We start from the raw sequence: 22,660 nt of genomic DNA, 5'->3' as shown, positions 1-22,660 counted from the left end.
AAAAAAATCTGACCATTTCATTTGTTTAATTAAAATATTGCTTACTTTGTTGTTGAGCAAGTAAAAAAAAAACATCTAATTTTTAAAATTATTTTTACTTTTTCAGCAAATAGCAACCGAAACACAGATGGAGTCTCATACTCTCCTTTTTAAAGAGAGTACCTACTTTTTAAAGAGCTCTTTCCCCAGCGCTTCATCTGCAATCCTGTCATTCCTATCAGGAAGACGCCCTGTGTTTTTGAAATAATTTGCCCTGAGTATGCTGAACTTTTGCAAAACATGTCAGAGAATGACTAAGCGAACTAGACTAGTACCGAGACTGGAAAACAAAGTCGACTTTTTGATGTACCCAGCTGTCCATGTTATAGCAGAAGACATTGAACTGTGCCTTCCAATCCCTTTCATACCTCTTGTACATTTTCTCTTTTTGCTGTTGTGACTCATACACGTCAGTAGATTTCTGGAATCTTATAGACCAACACAAAATTATGTTTAATTGATCATTTGAAAAACACAGAATTCCAGACACGCTTAAATAAAATCTACTGCAACTTCTAATTGTCTTCAGACATCACCAGTCCTGCTGTATCCCTGTAAACATTTAAATCCAGCTTTCCTTAGAGGTTTGCTAGAGGAAACATGGTGAATAAACAGGACCACAAAGACCAAGGAACACATCAGACATGTAATGGGTGAAGCAGTGGAGAAGTTTAAAGCAGGTTTGAATTTTAAAACAATGTTCTGTAGTCATCTGAAAATGGAAAGGGTATGGCACATCTGCAAATCCATCAGGACATGGCTGTCCACCTAAATGAATAGGCCGGGTATGGAGAGCATTAATTAGATAAGCAGCCAGAAGGCCTGTGGCAACTCTGGACAACCTGCAGAGGCCCGCAGCTCAGTTTGTCAACAACGATTACCTGTGCATCTCAAAACTGGGTGAGAGGGAAAAACAAAGCCAGAAGAAATCCCCTTTGTTAATTACCACACGTCAAGCAGGGTGCACAGCACAACAGAACCAAGACTGCACATTTTGGCCTACATGCAAACTGTGATTTATTGAGGAAAACTAAGATTACCCATGACCCAGAGCACACCGTCCTACCAGTCAAAGATGGCAATGGCAGCATCATGCTGTCATAACATTCCTCTTCAGATTTCCCCTTCCAGCAAATGTGCAGCCAGAGCTACAACAGATAGTCATGTGTTTGCCAAAGCTCAGACCAAAATGTCACTGGGAATCTGTGGCACGACTCAAAATAATTTTCACACATTCAGTTCTATTTATCTCACTGTGATTGAGCAATTTTGCAAGACAGACCAGGCGAACACGTTCAAAGAGGTCTTCCACAAAAGACCTGCAGCTGTGCAGTGAAAGAGGGCTGTGAAGACTATTGACTCAGGGGGGATGAATGTAAAGGCTTGCTATACTTTTCACATTTTTTTGTTATTACTGTTTAAAAATCATGTGCTTTTCTTTCCACCTCATATTATGTGTTACTTTGTTTTGGTGTATTGCTAAAAAGGCTTCAATATGAGAAAAAGGAATATGAGAACTTTTGCAAGGTTCCGTATCAGATGACTGGCCAGACAAGAGTCAAATTGGCACATTCAACTCTTCATACATATTAAGTTACAAAATGTAGAACACCTTTTGTAGTTTTACCAAACTACAGGCTTCTTCTGGACTGTTAAGATTTCAGCATCTGACAACCCAGTATTTCACCTCCCTGTCCCATCGGCTTCCTTCCCCCCTTTTCCAGATGCGTTTTTTACTAGCAGATGCTCAGCACATGCATACCATGCCTAAAGCTCCTACTGAGGGCCGACAACCACACAGGGTCCTTGTGTGGTAAAACAATACAGCCTCTCTCTGTGTTCAGCACTCCTCACTGCTTCAACTACTTTTAAGAGCCCTCCCTCCCCCTACCGCCCCTCCCATCTCTCCCTTCTTTGTGGAAGAACGCAAAAAAGAAAAGAAAAAAGTCCAGATCATAGTGGAAGGAATAAGTGGTGGGTGTGCGGCTAGGAGAGAAACAAGCTCAGGGAAGGACGGCTGGCGAGAGTGGAAGAGAAAATGTTGCTGTTGGCAAAAGATTGCTTTATTGTTCTTGTGTGTTAGGCTTTAGTTCAGCCTTTTAACTCCAAAGACCCTAAGTGCAAACAACCGCTGAAATCTCGAATGGACTTTATGTCTAGATTTAAAAACGACGGTTTAAAGCACATTGTTTCAGTTTTCATCGATTTCAAATCTAATCCACAATAAAAATGTTTCGTAACAAAGACCCACGAGCAGATGAAGGCTTATCCAGCTCCCATTGTTGGAACTGCTGCAATACTCTGCTTCAAGGCAAAGTTATTTGCTCAATTTACAGCCCTGCTCCATTCTGATCCACAGGATGGGTGAGTCATGTGTTCAAGGACTTGGGCGCTTCGCTGTTGTGGGAACATTTCCATTTTCTGATTTCCATGAAGCCACAGAACAAACTAAAATGGCCTCCCTGATTCAACATTGCAGAGGGAGATGGTTGCGCTGCTAAAATACGCTTAGTAAGTTGGAAAAAATGACATCTGACTCACTCGAAGATGAGAGCCCTCCCTTGGGCATCTAATATGTGTGTGTGTGTGTGTGTGGACAATGTGAATCAGGCTGAAAGCCCCCAAACCCACCCAAAAGTTTAAAAGCGTTGTAATTTAACGCATCGATGAACGAAATTACTGCTGGTTATCTTGTTTCGAAGGACATTTCAAAACAGCCGTTGCAAATATCAAATGGCCTCTGAAATGAAATTCATTGTTTACCCTCTTCCAGGTGCTCCATTTTACCTGCGGCTATGTGCGACAAACAAAGAGGCACCATACAGAAGCAGGTGTGGGAATGGAAACCGGCATATTATCAAAACTTTTATTTGTTTGTTGGGTGTGTCTAATGAAGCCAAGTACATTTTGAGACCAGTAATAACTGACTGACAGCATTCATATGCATCTGGAAGCTTTACAAAAGAAAAAACAAAAAAATTTGTGCTTTAATTTTTGCATTCACGCTCTGAAACAGACTGTACAGAAAACGAATTGGGTATGATCTTACCCCCTTCAGAGGTGGTGCCTCTTCCTCTTATGAGGCCCCAGCTTGCAGAAGTAGGTTCTGAAACAATCCATTTCAGCATTTTAATAAGGGTGTGGTCAATGTTGTTGTTTTTTTTTCATATTTGACTTTCAAATAATAATAAAAAAAAAACCCTTCTAAAACAAGCTATTGAATTTACTCATCTACTTTTAAAGCTACTGTAAAGTGGAACCTTTTCTACAATGTCTCAGATGTCTTTGTTCAGGGCTATTAAACGCTTATCGACTAGAGCTGGTTTTAATTTACTCCTTCTTTTACAGTTACACCATGAACAAATGTCTTGTGCAAAAATAATTGTGTGCATCTGACTGAACTAGTGTAAAACTCGGAAACGTGCCCTCTTGACTTGAGGGACCCAGTAAGTCCTGAAGTTGTTCTAAAACCTAATAAAGAACCGGTTTAAAGTAGAAGAATCTGCACATACGTGACCTCATTAGAAGCCTTTTCTGTTGATGTCATTCGAACGGGTTATAAATTTCAGCCTGTGTCTGCCCTCTAGAGGCGTTCAAGAAAATTACAGTACAAAGCTAAATTTTGAAAAGGTCTGTTATGTTTTTTACGGATTAGATATAAAATGGACTACAGTTGTGACTGGCATGTTTCTTTTGTTCTAAATTTAATTTTATATGTGTTTGTCTGGCATTTTTGGCGTACAGAAGTTTAATAATGAACATTTCATAAAGTCCTGAGGCTTTTTTTGAGAAGTACTTCAAGATTATGCAAACTGTCTAACATGGTCGAAATGTATTTTTGTTCTGGATTAGGTTAAGATCTGAGAAGGGTCCTGGGTAGTTTACTTGTTTTCATATTTATGCCACTTATCACAAGTTTCTGACCTGGTGCTCCATCATAGTGGAAATAAATTCTCACCACTAAAACACTGGGTAAAGTTGCTCTTAGGATAATGTTTTCTTCCCATTCTTTACATATGTTTGGGTTTGTTTTTTTTGTTTTTTTTTCAAAAATTGAGAGCAAACCCACTTTCTTAAAGCAACCCCACTCATGAATGTTCTCAGAATGTCCCACTATCACCATGACAGGACTGATGCTAGAGTTCAAGGTCAAGGAGAAATATTCTTCTCCAAATACTCCACGCCTCGCCAACATGACCTCAGTTACAGTCAGTCAAACGTGTTTTAAATTTTCTGAGTTGAACCTGGAAGAAGTTTGCTCTTGTGAAATGACCGTCAATAAAAATGGCACATTAGTTTACTCTTTAATTAACTGGCTGAATATTTGTTTTAATTCAGAAAGTAATTGCTTTAGTACTTGGTATCTGGTCTGGGCTAAACAGTTCAAGTGCATTTCCACAAGTCTCTCTCAATAAGTTGTAATTTTGGCCCAAACAGAAGTGGTGTAAAAGTCGAGAGTTTTTCCAAGTCTACCTACAGTTGGATAAGAACTGTCCAACACCACAAAAAAATGCATAATTTTGCCAGAAATAAGCTAAAAGAATGCAAAAATGACTTTTTGCATCACTGAGACAGTGAATACATTTGCTGTTCTTGTGAAGCATTATGCCAGTGAAGAAAATGTTACCAGACACCTAAATATCTAAAACTAAAACCATAAAACCAAAGCAGGCCATAATAAACTAAATGCCAACAACTACAGCAATTTACTCCTGCTGAACTGTCAGCACAGGTGACCAACTGTATAGGTCATAACAAATTCAGTTTCAGAGTTAATGACTAAAAAATACCTTTCCACTTCAAATTTCTTGGCACCATGATGCTCATTTTTGAGCTGTTCTACGTTCCATCCATCCATCCATCCATTTTCTTGCACCCTTTTTCCCTCAGTGGGGTCGGGAGGGGTGCTGGTGCCCATCTCCAGCCAACGTTTTGGGCGAGAGGCGGGGTCACCCTGGACAGGTCGCCAGTCTGTCGCAGGGCAACACAGAGACACACAACCATGCATACACACACTCACACCTAGGGGCAATTTGGAGAGGCCAATTAACCTGACAGTCATGTTTTGGAGGAAACCGGAGTACCCGGAGAAAACCCATGCATGCACAGGGAGAACATGCAAACTCCATGCAGAAAGACCCCAGGCCGGGAATCGAAACCAGAACCTTCTTGCTGCAAGGCAACAGCTCTACCAACTGCGCCACTGCGCAGCCCTATGTTCTACGTTCCCAATTCTTTAAATACTTTGAAGTGGCAAAATTATACATATATCTGCATTTTTGTAGACATGTCTTATTTCCTTTGTAAGTTCATGCATGCAAGTTTAGCACATAGTTGAAGCAAAGTGGACTCAGAGTCAGTCAACAGGAGTGAAAACCAGAGCAAGAATGGTTCGAGTTTCCAGTTTATATTATTGTGTTTCTATGCATCTGGCTTTCTGTCACTGACGGGGGCCGAGGTTTTCCCCTTTGTTCTTTTCTTTCCAAGGTGTGTGTGTGGTTAACTGTGAAGCATATAAAGGATTATGTACAACTTCATTCCAGGGCTCTGCTTCTCTGATTTCCAGCGTCAGAGCCTTCAAATAAATCCTTTTATAAGACAAATATTGATCTTTCATTTAAGTTTCTCCAACCTTTGTTAAAGAATTTTTCCACGACAGGTTCATTTGGGCTCAACCTGACTAACAGCAGTCATCTAGGATTTAAGAAATTTAAAACAAAAATGTTTAAGGAAAGATTGGTTAACATAAAGGCCTCAAGTATACTCTGCACCCGAGCTGAAAACTGCAAGAATTTTCAGGTAATTACACAATGACTGCATTTTCTTTTAATCCCTCTTCATAGTGGTCTATAGTCAATGTAAATTGCCACCAACAAAAGCTAAAGCAATAGTTACTTTACTGCTCTAAATATTTCTAAATCAATGAAGTAGCATCCAATTATGTTTTTTAACATAGATAACAGATCACTGCTATGTTTATGGATTAAACACTCATCTAAAATGTATTAAAATGTAAACGGCAAAGAAAAATGCAAAATTTTAGTAGCGAAGCTGTAAACCACAGAATTCAAATTCTCCACATGACATTGAGGAAAATGCTTTTATTTTTGCAAGTCAAAACAACAGAAAAACCAGTTTGGGGGCCATTGAGAATTCACTCGTCTTCAAACACTGTCATTTTGCAGCAAAGTAAGCACATGTGGCTGAAAGTCCAGTATTTTTAAGTGTTGAGAGCAGGAGCACAAAGTGCTTTAGTTCCACTGCCTTCCATGTCCTTTTACTTGAAGATCTTGCCCTGGTTGAAAGCTTTACCCACATGCTTGAAATCTCCTTCCCAGGCAAAGTACTCCTTAACCATGGTCTTACACTCCTCGCTTTCTGGATCCAACTTCCTCCAGTCGTATGATTCATAGTCAATTTGCCAGTCTGGACACAGCTAAGAGAGCAAGAAAAAGGAAAAGTTAAAGGGAGGAACTCTTGGGTTGTACAAGATAAACATGCAACTCCCACCATCAGATTACATTTTCAATATTTTCTGGAAAAAAGAAAAGAAAAGCAAAACCAGTTTATATTCATGTATGAAACATTTTAAACAAAAGGGGGTTGAAAAAGATTTGCAGTCCAACACAACTGGTACACAGTATACACTAAAACAACGTCTGTGGCACAAGAGACAACGACCAGGCTTTTAGCCAAACAATTCAAATTTGGACAGATTCAATTATTTTGAGCAAGATTATATTATGTTGTACATTATGAATAAAAGATCATGAACACTAGTGCTGTTGAATCTTTGTGTAATAACCATTTATATACATCCGTAATCGCACTTTTTAAAAAGCTAAAATTTCACTCCTATTGTTTGTAGGACAAAGAAATTTGACTTTTGGAAAGAATTAAGTTTCTTTTTAAATGGAAAATCCTGTATTGATAGAAAATACCCTGCAGTCAAATAAGGTGTTTCATCATTGATGTCATTACCATGACGATTTAACATGGAAAAAAAAAAAAAAACATCCTATTGAATAGAGGATGTGACCACAGCATGAACCAGCCTTTCACTCACTGATCAGAGTCGACTGGGATGAATATGATCTTTATTTTTATCTTCCCCCGTCAGATTAAGACTTGATGCCATGACAGGACACTGCCTTGCCCAATGACAGGGGTGGGGAAACCTTTAGCTCCCATTAGTGACGTTTCTGTTCATGTTGCATCTGAATTTCTATGGCTATTTATTCTGATCCTGTTTGTTTCAGATATGTGGCACTGGACTTCAACGATAAAAAAAACAAAACGCAACATTTACAGGCAAAGCACAGTAGAGACTGAGAGTATTTTATTACATTAAATATGAGCCTGTAACCTGCCTTTGAGTGCATGTTGTAGTTACTGTTGAAAAGTCTGATATCACCAAAGATCTGTGGTATTTTCCTCTGTTCATATTTTCTGTTGCCAAGCATTTGTTTTGTTTTTCTGTATATGCACGTTTGGAAAATTTCCATTCCAAACATGCTCAACATTGTGTTATCCAAGTTAAGCATTGAAACTAAAGATCAACTGAAATCAGTAGCCAAGATGAGATCGATATGCTGAGATAAACTTTAAAAAAAGTCAAGTTTTTGTTGACTCTCTACCTGAAGCACTGTGAAATGAAAGTTTATGTTCATTATACTTACAGTGAAAGCCAGCTCCTGGCCTCTGAAGACCCAGATGCCAGAGATGCTGCTGTCGTTGTTGGTGCCGAACAAGATGACGCTGGCAAAGGCATTCTTTCTCAGTTTGTCCAGGCGCTGGAACATGCCTGGAAAAGCCAGAGAGGCATTTGAAACACACAAGGTATATTACCACAACATTGTTTCTTAGTCTTTCCTACCAAGAGATGAAATCTGTCAATCTGCCTGATGAAAGACCAGGAGGAACAAGACTGACTACTTGTCGGATAATCCTGTTCAGTTAAACTTGTGCCAGCCTAGATTTGGTTACAACTGAAGCATCACTGCCGTGTTAGGTGTGGTTTGCTGTGACCACAGCATGAACCAGCCTTTCACTCACCGATCAGAGTCGACTGGGATGAAAATGGTCTTTGCTTTATCTTCCCCTGTCAGATTAAGACTTGATGCCATGACAGGACACTGCCTTGCCCAATGACAGGGGTGGGGAAACCTTTAGCTCCCATTACTGAGGCTTCTGATCATTTCGCATCCGAGTTCCTACAACTATTTATCTTTGTCTTGTTTGTTTCAGATAAATAGGCCAGACGACGACTACGCAAAAACTCAAAACCACCCCGGATGAACTGCATAATCTAAAATTCCATCATGGGAATTTTCTCTAAAAACTTTCTTCAAAAAGCCATTATACTAAATTTCAGGTTTTCTTTATCATGGTTGATCACTGAAAGACAATTAATCTGAAAGCTTGTTGGAAGCTGCAGTCTATAACTTGTTGCACGGCATGCTGAAGGCGGGGAACGGGTATTTTAAATTTAAAAACTGACCGGGAAAAAAAAAAAAAAAAAAAACTCAAAAAGATTATATTGTACCTCTAATTCAATGACAACAGTAGAAAAAAAATACATAAATCCAGTGGTTTAACAGGACTTTGCTGCACAGTGTTGACAGTCTCAACTATAGACATTTTTCAGAGTCCAACATTCTTCCATTTGATCGGCAAGTGCAGCTCTGCGAGTCAAACCGTAACATGCAATGACATTCGGTCATTGCTAAAACGATAAACGTGTTCTTCCAAATGAGATGGCAAGCATTCAAAAACAATCCTTTGAAATGAGCCACTCCTGCCGAGTCTCACCTGTGATAAGGTTGCAGCTCTTGAAGGCGAGCGTGAGCTCCTCGGGGTATTTGTACTGAGCATACCAGATTGAGTAGCCCTCTCTGTCAAAGTTCTCCCAGAAGTGAGGAAGCGCTACCGTCATGGTGTCCTCGTTGGAATACTTCCTCTTGAATTCGTCCATGACAAATGCGCTGCAAGACAGACGGACAGAAATTAGGTGTGCCTCCAGTGCACCCAGCTGGAGTAAATAGTGGTTTTTTATTTTTTTAGAGAACACATTCAGGTATGAATGTATCCAAGATCTAAGCTTAAGTCAAGATGACTTCTCTGGGACGGTGGAACAATCTGCCACTAAACATTTTAAATCTACTAAAGACATTTTTATAGACTGGCTTGTAGTGCATGTTGACCTAAACAGTTTTGGCTCAGCCTTAGTCGCTTCGGCCATTTTATTGTCTTTTCTAAATCCTCTTGTATTTTATTGCATCAGCAAACGCTATTCAAATAAACCTGCCAAACACAAAGGCTTTTGTTGGAAATGTATTCTATAACTGAACTTGACCCAGAGCTTTTTCTTTTTTATGTTCGACAAGATATGGAAAATGTTTGCTGGCTGTAACGAACAACACACAGCTCTCTGATTGTCCATGTTTACAGTCAAGCTCAATTTGAGATTCAAGGTCATTGTGACCACAGCATGAACCAGCCTTTACCTCACTGATCAGAGTCGACTGGGATGAATGTGGTCTTTACTTCATCTCCCCCTGTCAGATTAAGACTTCGTGCCATGGCAGGACACTGCCTTGCCCAATGACAGGGGAGCAGCCATTTTTTCCCATCTGGATTAATTATTCTTACTTCCATCAACCACTACAACTTCCTTCCAAAGTCCTGACTTCACTTTACACGTTAATCACTGCGATTAAACCTTCAGTTTGCCATCAGACCTTCCAACTGCGGTGAGCTGTAACAAAATCCCCATTTTACACGTCAACTGAGGCATTTCTCTGGATATCTACCTCTTTGGCAGGAGTGCGAAGGGGTCCTTGGCTTTGGGCTCAGCAGCCAAAACAGCATCACAGTCGTCCATTTCTTCTTCTGGAGCAGGCTTCTTCTCCTCCTTTTTCTTTTCTTTCTTCTCCTGGGGTTTGGCTGCCTCTTTTCCAGCCTTTTCTTTTTTGGCTGGGGTTTCTTTCTTGGGCTGCATCTCAGCAAACTTCTTGGCTGGAAGAAGAGAAAAATAGCTCTCATGTCCCATTTAAAAAAAAAAAAAAAATAGCAAAATATTTCTCTGGCTGACTGTAGACGAACCTTGAAATGTTTATAGAAATATTAATGCATTTCCCAGAGTGCTGGTGTTTGCAGATGTGTTTGATTTACATGGAGCATAAATCAAAATCTCCAGACAGCTAAACAAATGATAAATTTAACAAATGACATCTCATTGCATTTTCTGAGGAATCCCCCTCTGGTCTCTTTGCTAACTCACCATCAAACTGGGCCATCTTTTCACACAGCTTGACTTCTCCGAGAACAGCCTTGAACTGAGGCTGGTTGACGCAGGTGACAAACCAGCGGGTCACGTTGGGATAAGGCTGGCGGAAGGACGGCTCCAACACCTGCAGAGCACACGCAAAATTAAATCGGATCAATCAGGGTAGTAAGAAATGGCAATGACCCTCGTGTGGAAATCCGTGTATATCAAACCTGCTTGAAGAGCCAAACCATGGAGCAGGCCACAGTAATGTCCGCCAGGCTCACTCTCTCTCCCACGAGGAAAGTGCGGGTGGTGAGGTGTTGGTTCAGCACCGTGAAGACCTTCTTCACATCCTCCTTGGCCTGCTCTGTGGCCTGAACACACGCAGAAAACCTTTACTCTGCATGACCACCAGGTTCCATCCCTAGTAGGTACCAACAGACAAGTGGGTCACGTCTCTGACCAGTATAGTGTTGAGCTGCGTACCTGCTTGTTGAACTGCATGATTCCTAGAGTGGGGAAGACCCATGCGCTGGCTGGAGGGATGATCTCTGAATCAGCAAAGCTCACCCACTGCAGCACCTGGGCAGCAGCCTGAGGAGTGGCGCCGCGCAGGGCATCATTGCTCACTGCAATGACACGGCAAAAACAATCATGTTCAAATTAAACGGGCTCGTGAATTATTTTTTAAATATCACTTTGTCCACTGTGGTCTTTCAAAGCATGAGCTCCTTCATGTAGGGTTGGCGAAGTTTAAACATATACAACACACAACTTGATTTAGTGGCAAAGTAAAGCTTGGTGTGGAGTGATAAGAGACATCATGATCATAAAAAAGTAAAAGTTTTGGTTAATAATATCTACAATGGTCAATTTTCACGTGTTCCCAATATTGCAGAGTCACATTTGTCATATTTCTACCTTTGCTCTACTTTAGTTGCAAAGTGAATACCGTTTCAAATTCTATTAATAGAAATGCTTAAGCAATTCCTTTTGCAATGTTTCAGTGCAACATATAACAATATTTAAATCCAAGTTAAAAGCATGACACTTACAGTAGTGAGCAATGGCATTACTCTCAAACAGACAGAAGCCGTCATCACCCTGGTAGGCGGGTACCTAAAGACAGAGACAGAATTTATATTTGAAAATTTAATGGTTTCGAACAACATGTTATACATCACAACTGTAGTCAAGATTATTACAGCTGCCTTGCCTTCATGGAGACAGCATGTCTCATCCAATTTCAATGATTTATTCAGCAGAAGTATGGCCAAGCAGTTAATGAAATGTCAAGAAGACACTGCGTGTGACATGTTTAAACACCAGAGGTCACGCTGACATAAAAGATGAAAAGGCACCAGCCAAATTCTTTCGACTAACCAGTTTTACTCACCTTGCCTAAAGGGAAGTTGTTGATGAAGGCAGGGGAACGGTTCGTCTGCCCAAAGGTGAAGGCAGGAGGGTTGCTGGCCACCTTGAGGCGAGCGCCGCTGTACTGGGCAGCAATCTGGGCCTTGAATGCCCTCCAGTTGTCTGGGTATGTGTACAGAGTCTACAAAAAAAAGAGAGGGGGGTAGAGGAACATTTATTTACACACACAATTTAAAAAACATTTGCAAAAGTAATCCACTAACATTTATTTCTCCTGGAAAATAATTTAGCTTTGTAGCACTTTCATTGAAAACAATATATTGTTGGGCTCCGTTATGTTTTAGCATTTAAAATTCACTGACTAGAAGCTTTAGCAAACGAACTCAAAATGTCAACCCAAAAAACCAAGTGGTGAGCAGAAACTGAGCCACTGGTGCCTTCACTCAATGAATGAAGGAATCCACTCTGTGAGCTCATCGTTCATTTAAAGATGACAATGCAGACACCGCAGTTCAGACAATTTTATGGTGCCAAAATGAAAACCGGCAGCGACTGATTTAAAAAATATAGATCAACTATCCATGTTCAAGCGGCTCGTGGCATAATTTAAACATTATCTACCTATACATTCCCCCATAAAAGCTAATTACCAGTTCACAAAATTCACAAGCCAAACTTAGCACGGAACAGTTTCTCTACTAGAATTAAAGAAATCACCTGGCAACCAAAAAACGCGATTCAAGTGATCTCGAGCAGTTAAGGTAACGTGGCATAACCCAGGGCCAGCACTTTCAATGCTTCGTTGGGGTAGCAAAAGCTAGCCACATACAGAAAACTGTATTAAATTCTTTGGAAATAAAACACTTATCATCAAGCAAACAGCGGCGTAACGTTGTTATCTTAAAAACATGCGTTCTAAACGCAACGATGGCTCTGATTTCGGTCTGATTGTGACAGTGAATTTTAAAGCAAGCTCCATTGCTAATAGCTCTCCATCTTACTCACCCCTGCCGCCATCTTCAGGACGAGAGAAAGAAAGAACGCCGGCGCGCTCCACCTACGTATTTACGGCCACGAGACGTGCGCGCCCCTGAAAATTCCGCGTTCACACGTCGAGCCACATGTCAAAGCATAAATTCCTATTTTTAAAGTTTGCCACGTTTACAAACGTATTTTAACATGCGATAACTACATCAAAATAGTTATTTTCAAAAGAGCTAACATAGTGAGATGCAGACAATTATACAAAGATATAAGAATGAATAAAATACTTTATTATTACAGTCCACATACAAAAAAAAAAACAATTTCTACATGAACTAATTGTTTCCTGTGGGCCACTCTAACAATCAACAAGATGTGTTAATCTTGACACCAGTATTTGCTTGAGTTCTTACATGAGTTATATTAAACAACAAATGTAGAATGCAAAGAACAACTGATCGGTAACAACTGTTGAAGCACCCTATACATACAAGAGTAAAAATAAGTATATACAAAAGAAGATTGATGCAAAAAATCCCCATGACACGCCACTCTGAAGCTGTAATCAGCTCACAAGACCTGAGAAGGAAGTAAAAATATTACCTTACCATCTATGCAAAGAAAAAACATTTCAACTGCACAACGTTTTTTAAAATAATGGTTTGAAAACCAAATTAGCTTGAAAAATTCTGCATATGCAAAATAAGACATGTTTAATTCAAATGCAATCATTATGTGCACACTAATGAGCACATTGACAACTGGTCTGATCAAAACACTCACCCAGATAGTCATCCATGAGAGATCCAATTGCGAACTGAAAAACAAATGTTTTTTTTAAGCATCAGTTAGACCGAAGCAGGACCGCATGACATTTCTTGTCTAATGACAATAATGGGTAATGACGTGGAGGCAGCTGAGCAACTTGGCAAAATAAAACTTTCATTGGCTGTTCAGAACAACAACCAAATCACTCTGGTAAGAACATGAGCTAAATGCAAATTTCTGAACAGAGGCTGATCTAATATTTCTCCTCATTCAACCTAAATAGGCCTTTAACAAACTTCTTGCACAGAATATTAACCACATGGATGCACAGCAAATTGACCTTATACTACAATACATGGATAAATTGTAGAGATGTGCCGATCAGGTTTTTTTCCTGCCGATACCGATCACCCATGAGGGCAGATCACAGATACCGATCACCGATACCGATCACATAATTATTTTTTTTTTTGTTATCATAAACACTACCGGTTACATTATGTGGAAAAAGGAACCATTAATTCACCTTAATTTAGACAAAAATTTGTTTTTAATAACTTTTTCCAAGAACTAAACAAAACAGGCATTGTGCAAATTGTACTGCTATAAGTAATACTATCTTTAACAGACTGATAACATATGAAGGCTCTGAAGAGGCTAAATAATGCAAAGGAGTCAAAATAAAACCTCTCAACATTGCCAAAAAATTCAAGTATAAAACTTAACATTCAAAGGCAAATACAGGATCCATTACAATAAACAATCCTGAGTTACTGAATGAAAACTTCCTGATAGCATGGCGGCTAGCTGATTACTGCTAGCTCTGATTGGCTGTTTCTGACTGAGCGGAGTAATTATGCAAAACAGGGAGGAGATCGATTATTTTTAGAGATTATCTGTCACATATTAGGACAGCAAAAGTTTTAATACATGTGTAAAATGTATTTTTTTTAGGTTAGATGCTGCAGCTCTAAACAGAGGTTCGGTGTGAGAGTCACTACCAGGTGGAGCAGAAGCGGCGCTCCGTCTGTGAAATATTACTACCTGTAGCGCGTAGCAGCGGTTCAACAGAGAGAGCAGAACCAGCGTCTTACATTGCAGCTCGAAGACTTAAATCATTTTGCGGGTTTTTTGTTTAGCTTTCTGACCGTCATGCTAATCTGGGTGAGTGTTTGTAGCTGTGCGCTGCTTTACCTGCTATCTGATCCTCCATATGTCATTTTTACTGCAGTGAGCCTCGATGTAGCCAAACTCCGTCAAGTATGGCATTGTTTTTATGTCTTATTAGATTCGTCATGTTGATGTATTTTGACGTGCTTCAATTTTCCGCCGCAACACGCAAACTTCCCCATTCACTCAGTGCGTTATAGTTCCACATCACTTAGGATTTGTTGCTGTGCGTTTGCGCAGTGTGAAGGAAAGAGGAGACCAGCTGCACATGCAGGCTGCGAAATGAGATGCAGGTGATCGGTTTGTGTGATCGGCAACAAGAGACCGTGATCGGCAATCACCGATCATACACTTTTTCACGAAAATCGGCCGACTATGATCAGTGGCCGATCGATCGGCACACCTCTAATAAATTGTGTATACAAATGTTACTTTATCATGAAATAAAAAAGTAAAGTTCTCAATCCAACCACAGTTTCATAAATAAAAAAAAACACTTACAATGTCATTCTTGTCAACCCTTGTGCCCACAATCTTCAGCCGGATCTCATCATCTTGCTGAATTACAATGTCCTTTGAAAGAAGAGATTACAGTAGCTGTGTCAAACAACAAAATAACACAGGATATTTGAAAGCAGAATTACCTTTTTTCTACTTAATTTAATTACTTTTTATGTAATTCCTATAAAAACACAAGAAAATCTTTTTTTTAAATAATGGCAGGGATTCAGAAAAAGCAATAAAATTTAAAAATATCCCCACCTCATCAACAGTCTTATAGCAAGGGGGATTAGAATTGGGGTCAAACTCCATTTCTGAAGGAATGGACTGCAAAAGAGAAATTTATGTTACATACATCTACTGAACAATACAAACTCTAAATTAGCATGTAAAGCAATAAATTAAGCACAGCAGGTTAAAACCGACTTACATGGCGAGAGATGAAGCAAGACATGGGTCCAATTTCTGTGAATAGCCCAACCTGCAATAAACAGAAACACTTGTCATTTAAAGGAAGGCTAATAAAAGTAAACAACAAAAGTAGTGATGGAGAAGTAGCAATAACATCTGACATTGACTTAGAACTTCATCTTACAGATAAAAATAATTACCAACCATATAAATGTAACCAAAACTATTGTTTATGACCAGTTTTATTAGCAAATAGAACAAAAAGGGGATTTAAAGTTCTCACTGATATTTCAGTGGGAATCACTGTTTTGAGATACTTGGTACAGTTTAAGAGTTCAAAATGTGTCTGCAAGCTACTATGGAAAACTTTTCAGTGGTTTCTGTGTGGTTACAGTCAGACAAAAAAGGGCATTTCCTTTTAAAATAGTTTTAATCTGTTGCTTCATAAATCCACAGCATCTCAGATTCAAACTTGTCCCAAAGATTTCAGTCAAAGGCATGTGGGTTCTTAGAATAAAAAATAAACTATAAATGTCCTGCCAAGCATCACGTGACTTCTAAGTAGAGTCAAATCTGACAAAAATATAAATATCATGAATCACAAAATGTTCCAAAAATAAATTGCTACAGGTACAGAGTAATTAATTTTACACTTGGAAAAAAGTCCAACATTAACAAATTAAATGTGTTATGGCTTTATGGTGGTTAATTCTCTAACTATTGTTTTTGTGCCATCTGGATGAGGTCGATCTTTTATTTTTCTGTTTTTTTCTCCTCTAGTTTTTGAATTATTGACTCGCATACATTATATTTTTTCCCACCTCCTACTGAATAATATTTAATATTTTAACCGAAAACAATAAAATCAGGACATAAACCTACACTAAACCTCACCTTGTTAACCTGAGTGACCACAGCATCCACCACTTCTCCCTTGAACGGACGGAAGACAATGGCCTTGTACTTCACGGGATAGAGAACAAAGCCTCTGCTTGGCTGGATTACACCTGCCCCGATGTTGTCAATAGTGGTGACTGCAATGACAAAGCCATACCTGGAAAACACGAGAAAAAAAAGAGAAAAACACACAGATGTACAGCTTGTAAATGCAATCAGGGCTATCACATCTTGTCAATATTATCAACATTATTTCAGTCAGCAACATAATACATCAATCGTCTATACCTGCTTATGTGCCTGCACTATGTAGTCAGACAATGTGTATGCCATGTCTTACATTGAATAAATATCTTAGGAAAGATTTAGACCCACATTTGTTGAGTAATTTTGTGCCTGTGTGTGTTAATGTGGAGACTTGTAGCTGATCAAAAAACTTACATTAAACTTGTTTCAATGGAATTAACTGTGGATAACGTTAATATCCAAATTAATGTCATTTAACTAGACATGCATATAAACAATACATACAGTGAATAAATGCAAGTCCTTTGTACATTAGAAGGAAATGTTAAGTTTCCATTAGAGTAGTAGAAGAGTAGCTTTCTTGAGTTCCACTAATGACAATGATTGAACAATTTACTTGTTTATTTCTAAATACATAAATATAATAATGATCTTTAGTCACTTATCTTTCAGGAGATAGCACTTTTTACACATAATTCATATCATAAAGGGATTTGTTTACATTTGTTTTTGAGATAAGCAATAAATGACCGTAAAAAGTTCAAAAATTGTTAGTGAATTAGAAAATGTATCGACAGATTAACCATAATAAAACTCATTATAAGGAAAAATACGCTACTACTTAGTAAAATACCTAAATGAAAAAAATAAAAAACAAATAGATACATAATTTTATTGTACATTAAAACGACCAACACAAAGCTACACGCGAATGCAGGATAATAGTCAGAGATACTTTAATAAAATTAGGCGGTAAAATGTTACGGACAGATCTGAATTCACTCACTTGCCAGTACATGTTCCCTCTACTTCAGTGAAAAGTTTCTGCTTCACGGTGTTCAGCAGGTTGGGTCCAAAATACCTCGGGTGTAGTAAGATTTCATGTTCCAAAGAAATCTGTAAACACCAATAAAAACGTGTGACGAGAAGGATGCAACTGTCATGACCACGTTCGTAAAACGATGCAAAACAAACCACTAATCAACCAATCCAAAATAAACCAGAAGAATAACATAAACATACTTACATGGTAAAACATGTCTATATTAATGTCTGCCTTTAACAATACTTTTTATTGGCCGAACCGCTTATCCTTAACAGTACTGAATGGAGTAGAAAATCGCTACAGTAAAGTCACTTCCGGGTCAATGACAAGTCATGAGCGCCGCAGTAGTAATGTCAGTTCGGGCCACAGCCTGCCACCTGGCGGTGAGAATGAATTAGTGCAAGAGCAAAACAGCAGGCGTGACTCAGTGCTGTGCGTTGATTGGTTGGTATGACTAGACTCAAGATCTGATATAGAAACGAAGCAAAAACAACGCATTTAGAAAAAAGGTGCAGTTATTTTCACCGCCATTGCGACAGATATTCTGTATAACATTATCTTTAACCCACACTGAGACATAAGTTTAAGTCTAAGCTGTACTTCCTTTTAACCAAAGTGAGTTTCTACTTAAAAAAAAGTAATAACCCATCTAGTCATCTTTACAGCTGACCGACATGGCGAGGAACATCTTCTCGAAGTTGTTTCGTATTCCTACGTCCACGCAACTTGTAAGTAGTTGAATACATTTTTGACTCTTGAGTGGTTTTTTGTTGCTGAGCTGCCTCTCTCCACGCAGACGTGCCTCCGAACGGGAAGCTTGTTGCGGGAAAAGGCTGCTGCTGTTACGGTTCCAGGCAGCAGATGGTCCAGCAGTAACTCTCCTCCGGAAAATATCAGCCGCTATCCTATTCCCTACAAGAAGGACTTACCTTATGATATAGTGGAGCTAATGGAAGAAGTGGAGTCGAAGGTAATTAAGTAAAAGTATTGCTAGGCGTTTAACTTTCATTTGACTTTTTAACCTTTTAATTTTAATTTTTTTTTAATTTTTATTTTTTTGCAGGGAGGCTTTTTACCCAATGTCTTCAAAGTACTCTCTCACAGGCCAGCAGAGTTCAGAGCTTTCTTCGCATACTACAATGAATTGATGAACAAGGAAACAGGTTGGTGTTTGTTTTCTACTTGAGAAGTAGTTATATTTCATTTGAATTCAACAAGTAACCCCCACTTTTGCCTACTAGGATTTTTATGTCATGCATCTAAAAAAAAAAACAAAAAACGGTAGAGCATAAATATGAAGTAAAAGAAAAATTCTGCTAAGTGTGGCATCAGTATGTGTTCTGCCTCTTTTAATCAGAGGGCCCGAACACATACTAATGTGGTCGGACAAAGTACACATCAGTATGGGGCCGGACAAAGTATAGAGCATCCATATACTTTGTCAAGGTACTGTAGGAAAGACGGAAGATGTCAGAAAATGGGAATTGGTGAACATTAAGATGAGCTTGAGCAGCAATTTGCTGTTTTGTTTGTAATTTGCATATAAGCTCTGGACATCATAGCCATTTGAAAGCGCAACTTGGAAATGGTGTCTTACTACACCAGGCAATCCTGTTATTGTTGGTCAGATCACAGAATGTTGTGCAAGAAACCAACAACATAATGTCTTACATAAAATGGGGAGGGAGTTGGGGACATCGAATCAATGGCATCAAGTCTTGTTTTTCTCGTAGTCTCTTCATTTTACAAGTTATATTGCTAGTTGAAAGTCTTAGCTGGGGTTACAGTGTGTTCACAGTAGTGAACACTGCAAAATCACATTTTGGGGACAAATATTTGAGCCTTTAAAAAAATACAAATTTTGAAACTGTTGTTTTTCCTCAACAAAATGATTGAGACTCTCCCTCAGGGGGACGTTTAGTGATTTCCCCAAAATTAAAAAAAATACAATAACTCAATTAATCTAAATATGCTATGCGACTTGTCTAAACCTAAAGTTGGATGTCCATTAAGTTCAACTTTTCAGACATCCAGCATGTAAAATTAAATGTTTAACAGCTACTGTTTGTGCTGCATAGATGATGCCTAATTGTTTGTTTATTTACATAAATTTTGTCCCTGTTTTTTCTTTTTTCAGGCAGGTTAACCAAGGCCGACCGTGAGCTAATCGTCGTTGCCACCAGCAGTCATAACAAGTGTCTTTACTGTGTGGTGTCCCATAGTGCTCTGCACCGCATCTACTCGAAGAGCCCTACTCTTTCTGATCAGGTATCATCATTTTTTTATGCTGTACTTTATGAAAGTACAGCAGTCAAAAGGCAGGAGTTAGATTTTAATTCAACCACACCATTTGTCATTGTCTCATGTAAAAAGATAAAAATCTCAGTTTTTTGGTTAAAATTTTCATAAACTTTTTTGTTGGAATTGAACGAACCGAGGCTTTCCCCACTGATAATATATTTCCGGAAGAAAGATTTACAGCCCTAGAAGGTATAAAATTAAAAACTGGATCAGGAGTCAAGAACAAAAAGTCAAGGAAATGACTGAAATCTGCCAGTGACTCAAGAACTTGGCAACTATGGAGAGCTCTAAAAATATTGATATACTTGACTTTTTCCCATGTTGTCATCTCACAATAATAAACTTCACAGTATTTTATTGTAATGCGGATAAATTAACAAAGTAGTAAGTAATTGTGATACATGGATTTCAAAGATTTGCTTAAACTAAAATCTGTGTAAATACACTACATCCACATTTTTTAAATTCATAAAAAATGCAAGTCATTCATCTGTTTCTGTCTCCTTCACTATGATGTTATACTATGCTGGTCTACCAACCAACAAATTTTCTCTTTGTTACTTGAGAAGATCTGAACAGTTTCTACATTAATTGGTAGTTTTGGAAAACACCTTTAAAAAAAAAAACTAAAAAAATACCTTTTTCTCCCATTTCAGGTGGTTGCTAACTACAAACTTGCAGAGCTCACACCTCGGGAGCATGCCATGCTGGAGTTTGCGATGGCCGTGTGTCGCTGTGACACCATCACAGAGAAGCACTTTCAGCCTTTGGAGGAAGTCGGCTTTGACCGCGAGGATGCCTGGGATATTGCGGCCATCGCTGCTTTCTTTGCCATGTCCAACCGACTCTCCCATTTTACAGACACGAGGCCCAATCAGGAGTTTTTCAACATGGGCCGTGTTCCCCGGGAAAAGAGCAAGGCAGAAGATAACTAGCGGAGAAGGAAAGCTGTGTTACGTGCAAGTCTTTTCTAAAGCAAAGGTTATGTGTGAAGCAACACATTCATAACACAGCCAGAAACTCCTCAGATCTATTTCTGATTTCTTGTCTCTCTTCTGTTTTTTTGTTCATTGTTGTGAAAGGAGAGAAACTACCTAATGTGAAGACAACATGAGTTGAATGAATGTTGACTTTGAATTATTATTGATTGGATGTACATTTTTAATGTCTGTAAAAAAAACAACAACTTTTATCTGCAATGGATTTCATGAAATAACAGAGAGTTTCATAAGGTAGTTCCATGTGTGAAGATTAAGCACAAGAAAGAAAGAGGGTAATCAGAAATGCCCTGCATATGTGAATTTTATTTACCTCTTAAACCTTTCAGCACGAAGAAGACAAAGAAGCACAAATATAAGGTAATGTGTGATTTGTGTTGTTGGGAGAGTTTTTCCTTTATATATCACATAAATGTAAATATTTTTCTGTTGTTTGCTTGTAGTGGTTATGTTCTTTTAAATTAGGAGTTTTCCTTGCTTTATTTTACTACAGAGGTCCTGTTTGCACATGATTAGAATATGAGTATAAAAGACAGAGGTCTGTTGCCAATTAATTGTATCTCTTTATGTTTAAATTCTGGGGTGCAAAATGATTCTCTTAACTAAAATGAGATTCAGAGCTTTATTTTTTTTTATTATTCAGAACTAGAAAATACTTTTATTGAATACACTACCTGTTTTTTTCAGTATTTGTCACTTGGCCAATAAAAGCACAAAAACGTTACTGTTGTTGACAACTGCTTACAGCACTCTTTTGATTTTTCTTTCTTTTTTTTAATGAACTGGAAACCAGCCCTGATGCGAAAATATAGAAAATTAGTTTCAGCTCTCTGTACATGTAAAAATGTTAAAAGTTGGACCTTTTTCCACAAAATGCACAGCTACAATCCTGTTATGAAGCTTGTCCCCTCCAGAGGGCAGTACATTCCTGCACATATTAGGATGTGCAGCTAAAATGTGAACATATATTTAAATAGAACCATTAATGAAGCGCAGTGTAACATACCATTACGAAAAGACAAGAAAGCACTTTCTGTCTTTTATTCCTGATCGTGGTTCTGTGTTACATTTTTCTCCCAAATCTTTAAAAATCTTACCGGATTCAGGCCGTTAGCAGAGAATTTACCTCATCGCTTGAGATGAATGTTAGTTTGTGAATATGTAGGGACTAGATGGGATCTCTTGAGAATGACTGCAATCATTCCACAAAATCACACATTATGAATATTTTCTAACCAATCTGAATGTCATTCCAAGTTTGAAACTAGTCTCAATTACTTGTTTTTCCACACAGACAGGATGATATATATCCCTGAAATTTATTCAAGTATTTCACAAACAACTCTCTTCTTGTACGGCTGACCTGTACTCATTGTCTTGATGTTTAAATGCATTACGGATGCTAATTAGGCATCAGTCACTCACAAACCTCCACATCTCCTCACACTGCAAAAGCAAGACAACAGGCTGGCTGATGACCTGCAGCTGTTCTGCATCTCTCTCGTAACTCTGCGTAGAATGGAATATGCAAATTACTTACATTAATAGAGAAATCAATGAGGTTTTATATCCATGCTTACCTGAGAAGTGGAGGCAGGCGGGGAGATGCTGTGTCGTTACTCTCCTCGGGGTATTAAAACAAGTCATGACACATGCAACTAATGGTGCGTGACAAGGAGCAGAAAGATGGAGCCAGAACGAGAAATGATACACCCGCTATAAGATCTAGCTTCCTTATCAGATGATTTCTAATTAGAGTGGCTGTGTTGGTCCATGTTACAGGCATGAAGAAACCACAAAAACGTGTAGATTTAAATACAACATGGCAAACCTTTAGTCTCACAGAGAACACACTAGCCAATAAGGTAGTAGAAT

General features: G+C 38.7%; 3 protein-coding genes across 4 annotated transcripts; 1 reads left to right on the top strand and 2 right to left on the bottom strand.

Annotated features, from left to right (window-relative positions):
* Positions 1 to 6,120: 6,120 nt before the first annotated feature.
* On the bottom strand, positions 6,121 to 12,811 carry eef1g (eukaryotic translation elongation factor 1 gamma). The gene is made up of 10 exons (XM_008420355.3): positions 12,689 to 12,811; positions 11,706 to 11,864; positions 11,365 to 11,428; positions 10,796 to 10,938; positions 10,540 to 10,683; positions 10,322 to 10,451; positions 9,852 to 10,056; positions 8,851 to 9,023; positions 7,719 to 7,843; positions 6,121 to 6,475 (listed from the first exon to the last, which is right to left on the bottom strand). Exons 1-10 carry the CDS (start codon positions 12,698 to 12,700, stop codon positions 6,317 to 6,319), a joined length of 1,314 nt encoding a protein of 437 aa, XP_008418577.1. The 5' UTR covers positions 12,701 to 12,811; the 3' UTR covers positions 6,121 to 6,316.
* Positions 12,812 to 12,936: 125 nt separating this feature from the next.
* polr2g (RNA polymerase II subunit G) lies at positions 12,937 to 17,892 on the bottom strand. Its single transcript, XM_008420354.2, has 8 exons — positions 17,688 to 17,892; positions 17,448 to 17,557; positions 16,412 to 16,571; positions 15,537 to 15,587; positions 15,368 to 15,433; positions 15,107 to 15,178; positions 13,451 to 13,484; positions 12,937 to 13,246 (listed from the first exon to the last, which is right to left on the bottom strand). The coding sequence occupies exons 1-8, from the start codon at positions 17,697 to 17,699 to the stop codon at positions 13,233 to 13,235; spliced, it is 519 nt and encodes a 172-aa protein (XP_008418576.1). The 5' UTR covers positions 17,700 to 17,892; the 3' UTR covers positions 12,937 to 13,232.
* Positions 17,892 to 21,509, top strand: LOC103471387 (uncharacterized). 2 transcript variants are annotated; one of them, XM_008420353.3, is made up of 6 exons: positions 17,892 to 17,995; positions 18,152 to 18,214; positions 18,283 to 18,456; positions 18,550 to 18,649; positions 19,624 to 19,754; positions 20,444 to 21,509. In XM_008420353.3, the coding sequence occupies exons 2-6, from the start codon at positions 18,161 to 18,163 to the stop codon at positions 20,720 to 20,722; spliced, it is 738 nt and encodes a 245-aa protein (XP_008418575.1). In that variant the 5' UTR covers positions 17,892 to 17,995; positions 18,152 to 18,160; the 3' UTR covers positions 20,723 to 21,509. The 2 variants fall into 2 exon arrangements, with proteins under 2 accessions (XP_008418575.1, XP_081467788.1); XM_081611662.1 differs by having other exon boundaries at positions 17,954 to 18,214.
* The last annotated feature ends 1,151 nt before the right edge of the window (positions 21,510 to 22,660 follow it).

This window comes from Poecilia reticulata, chromosome 10, assembly GCF_904066995.2.
Source record: "Poecilia reticulata chromosome 10, P_reticulata-male-v2, whole genome shotgun sequence".
Lineage (NCBI taxonomy): Eukaryota > Metazoa > Chordata > Actinopteri > Cyprinodontiformes > Poeciliidae > Poecilia > Poecilia reticulata.
This window is presented reverse-complemented; position numbering and strand designations above follow the sequence as displayed.

What these genes read in the sequence shown, in the direction of transcription:
- eef1g (XM_008420355.3), bottom strand. An exon ending in TCATGCAGTTCAACAAGCAG is followed by an intron (nt 10,684 to 10,795) that starts GTACGCAGCTCA and finishes GCGTGTGTTCAG; the next exon opens with GCCACAGAGCAGGCCAAGGA. An exon ending in TGGTTTGGCTCTTCAAGCAG is followed by an intron (nt 10,452 to 10,539) that starts GTTTGATATACA and finishes TGTGCTCTGCAG; the next exon opens with GTGTTGGAGCCGTCCTTCCG.
- polr2g (XM_008420354.2), bottom strand. An exon ending in GAGGGAACATGTACTGGCAA is followed by an intron (nt 16,572 to 17,447) that starts GTGAGTGAATTC and finishes CGTGTTTTCCAG; the next exon opens with GTATGGCTTTGTCATTGCAG. An exon ending in GCTATAAGACTGTTGATGAG is followed by an intron (nt 15,179 to 15,367) that starts GTGGGGATATTT and finishes CTTCTTTCAAAG; the next exon opens with GACATTGTAATTCAGCAAGA.
- LOC103471387 (XM_008420353.3), top strand. Translation starts at nt 18,161, where the DNA reads ATGGCGAGGAACATCTTCTCGAAGTTGTTTCGTATTCCTACGTCCACG. An exon ending in TTCCTACGTCCACGCAACTT is followed by an intron (nt 18,215 to 18,282) that starts GTAAGTAGTTGA and finishes CTCTCCACGCAG; the next exon opens with ACGTGCCTCCGAACGGGAAG. An exon ending in ATTGATGAACAAGGAAACAG is followed by an intron (nt 18,650 to 19,623) that starts GTTGGTGTTTGT and finishes TTCTTTTTTCAG; the next exon opens with GCAGGTTAACCAAGGCCGAC.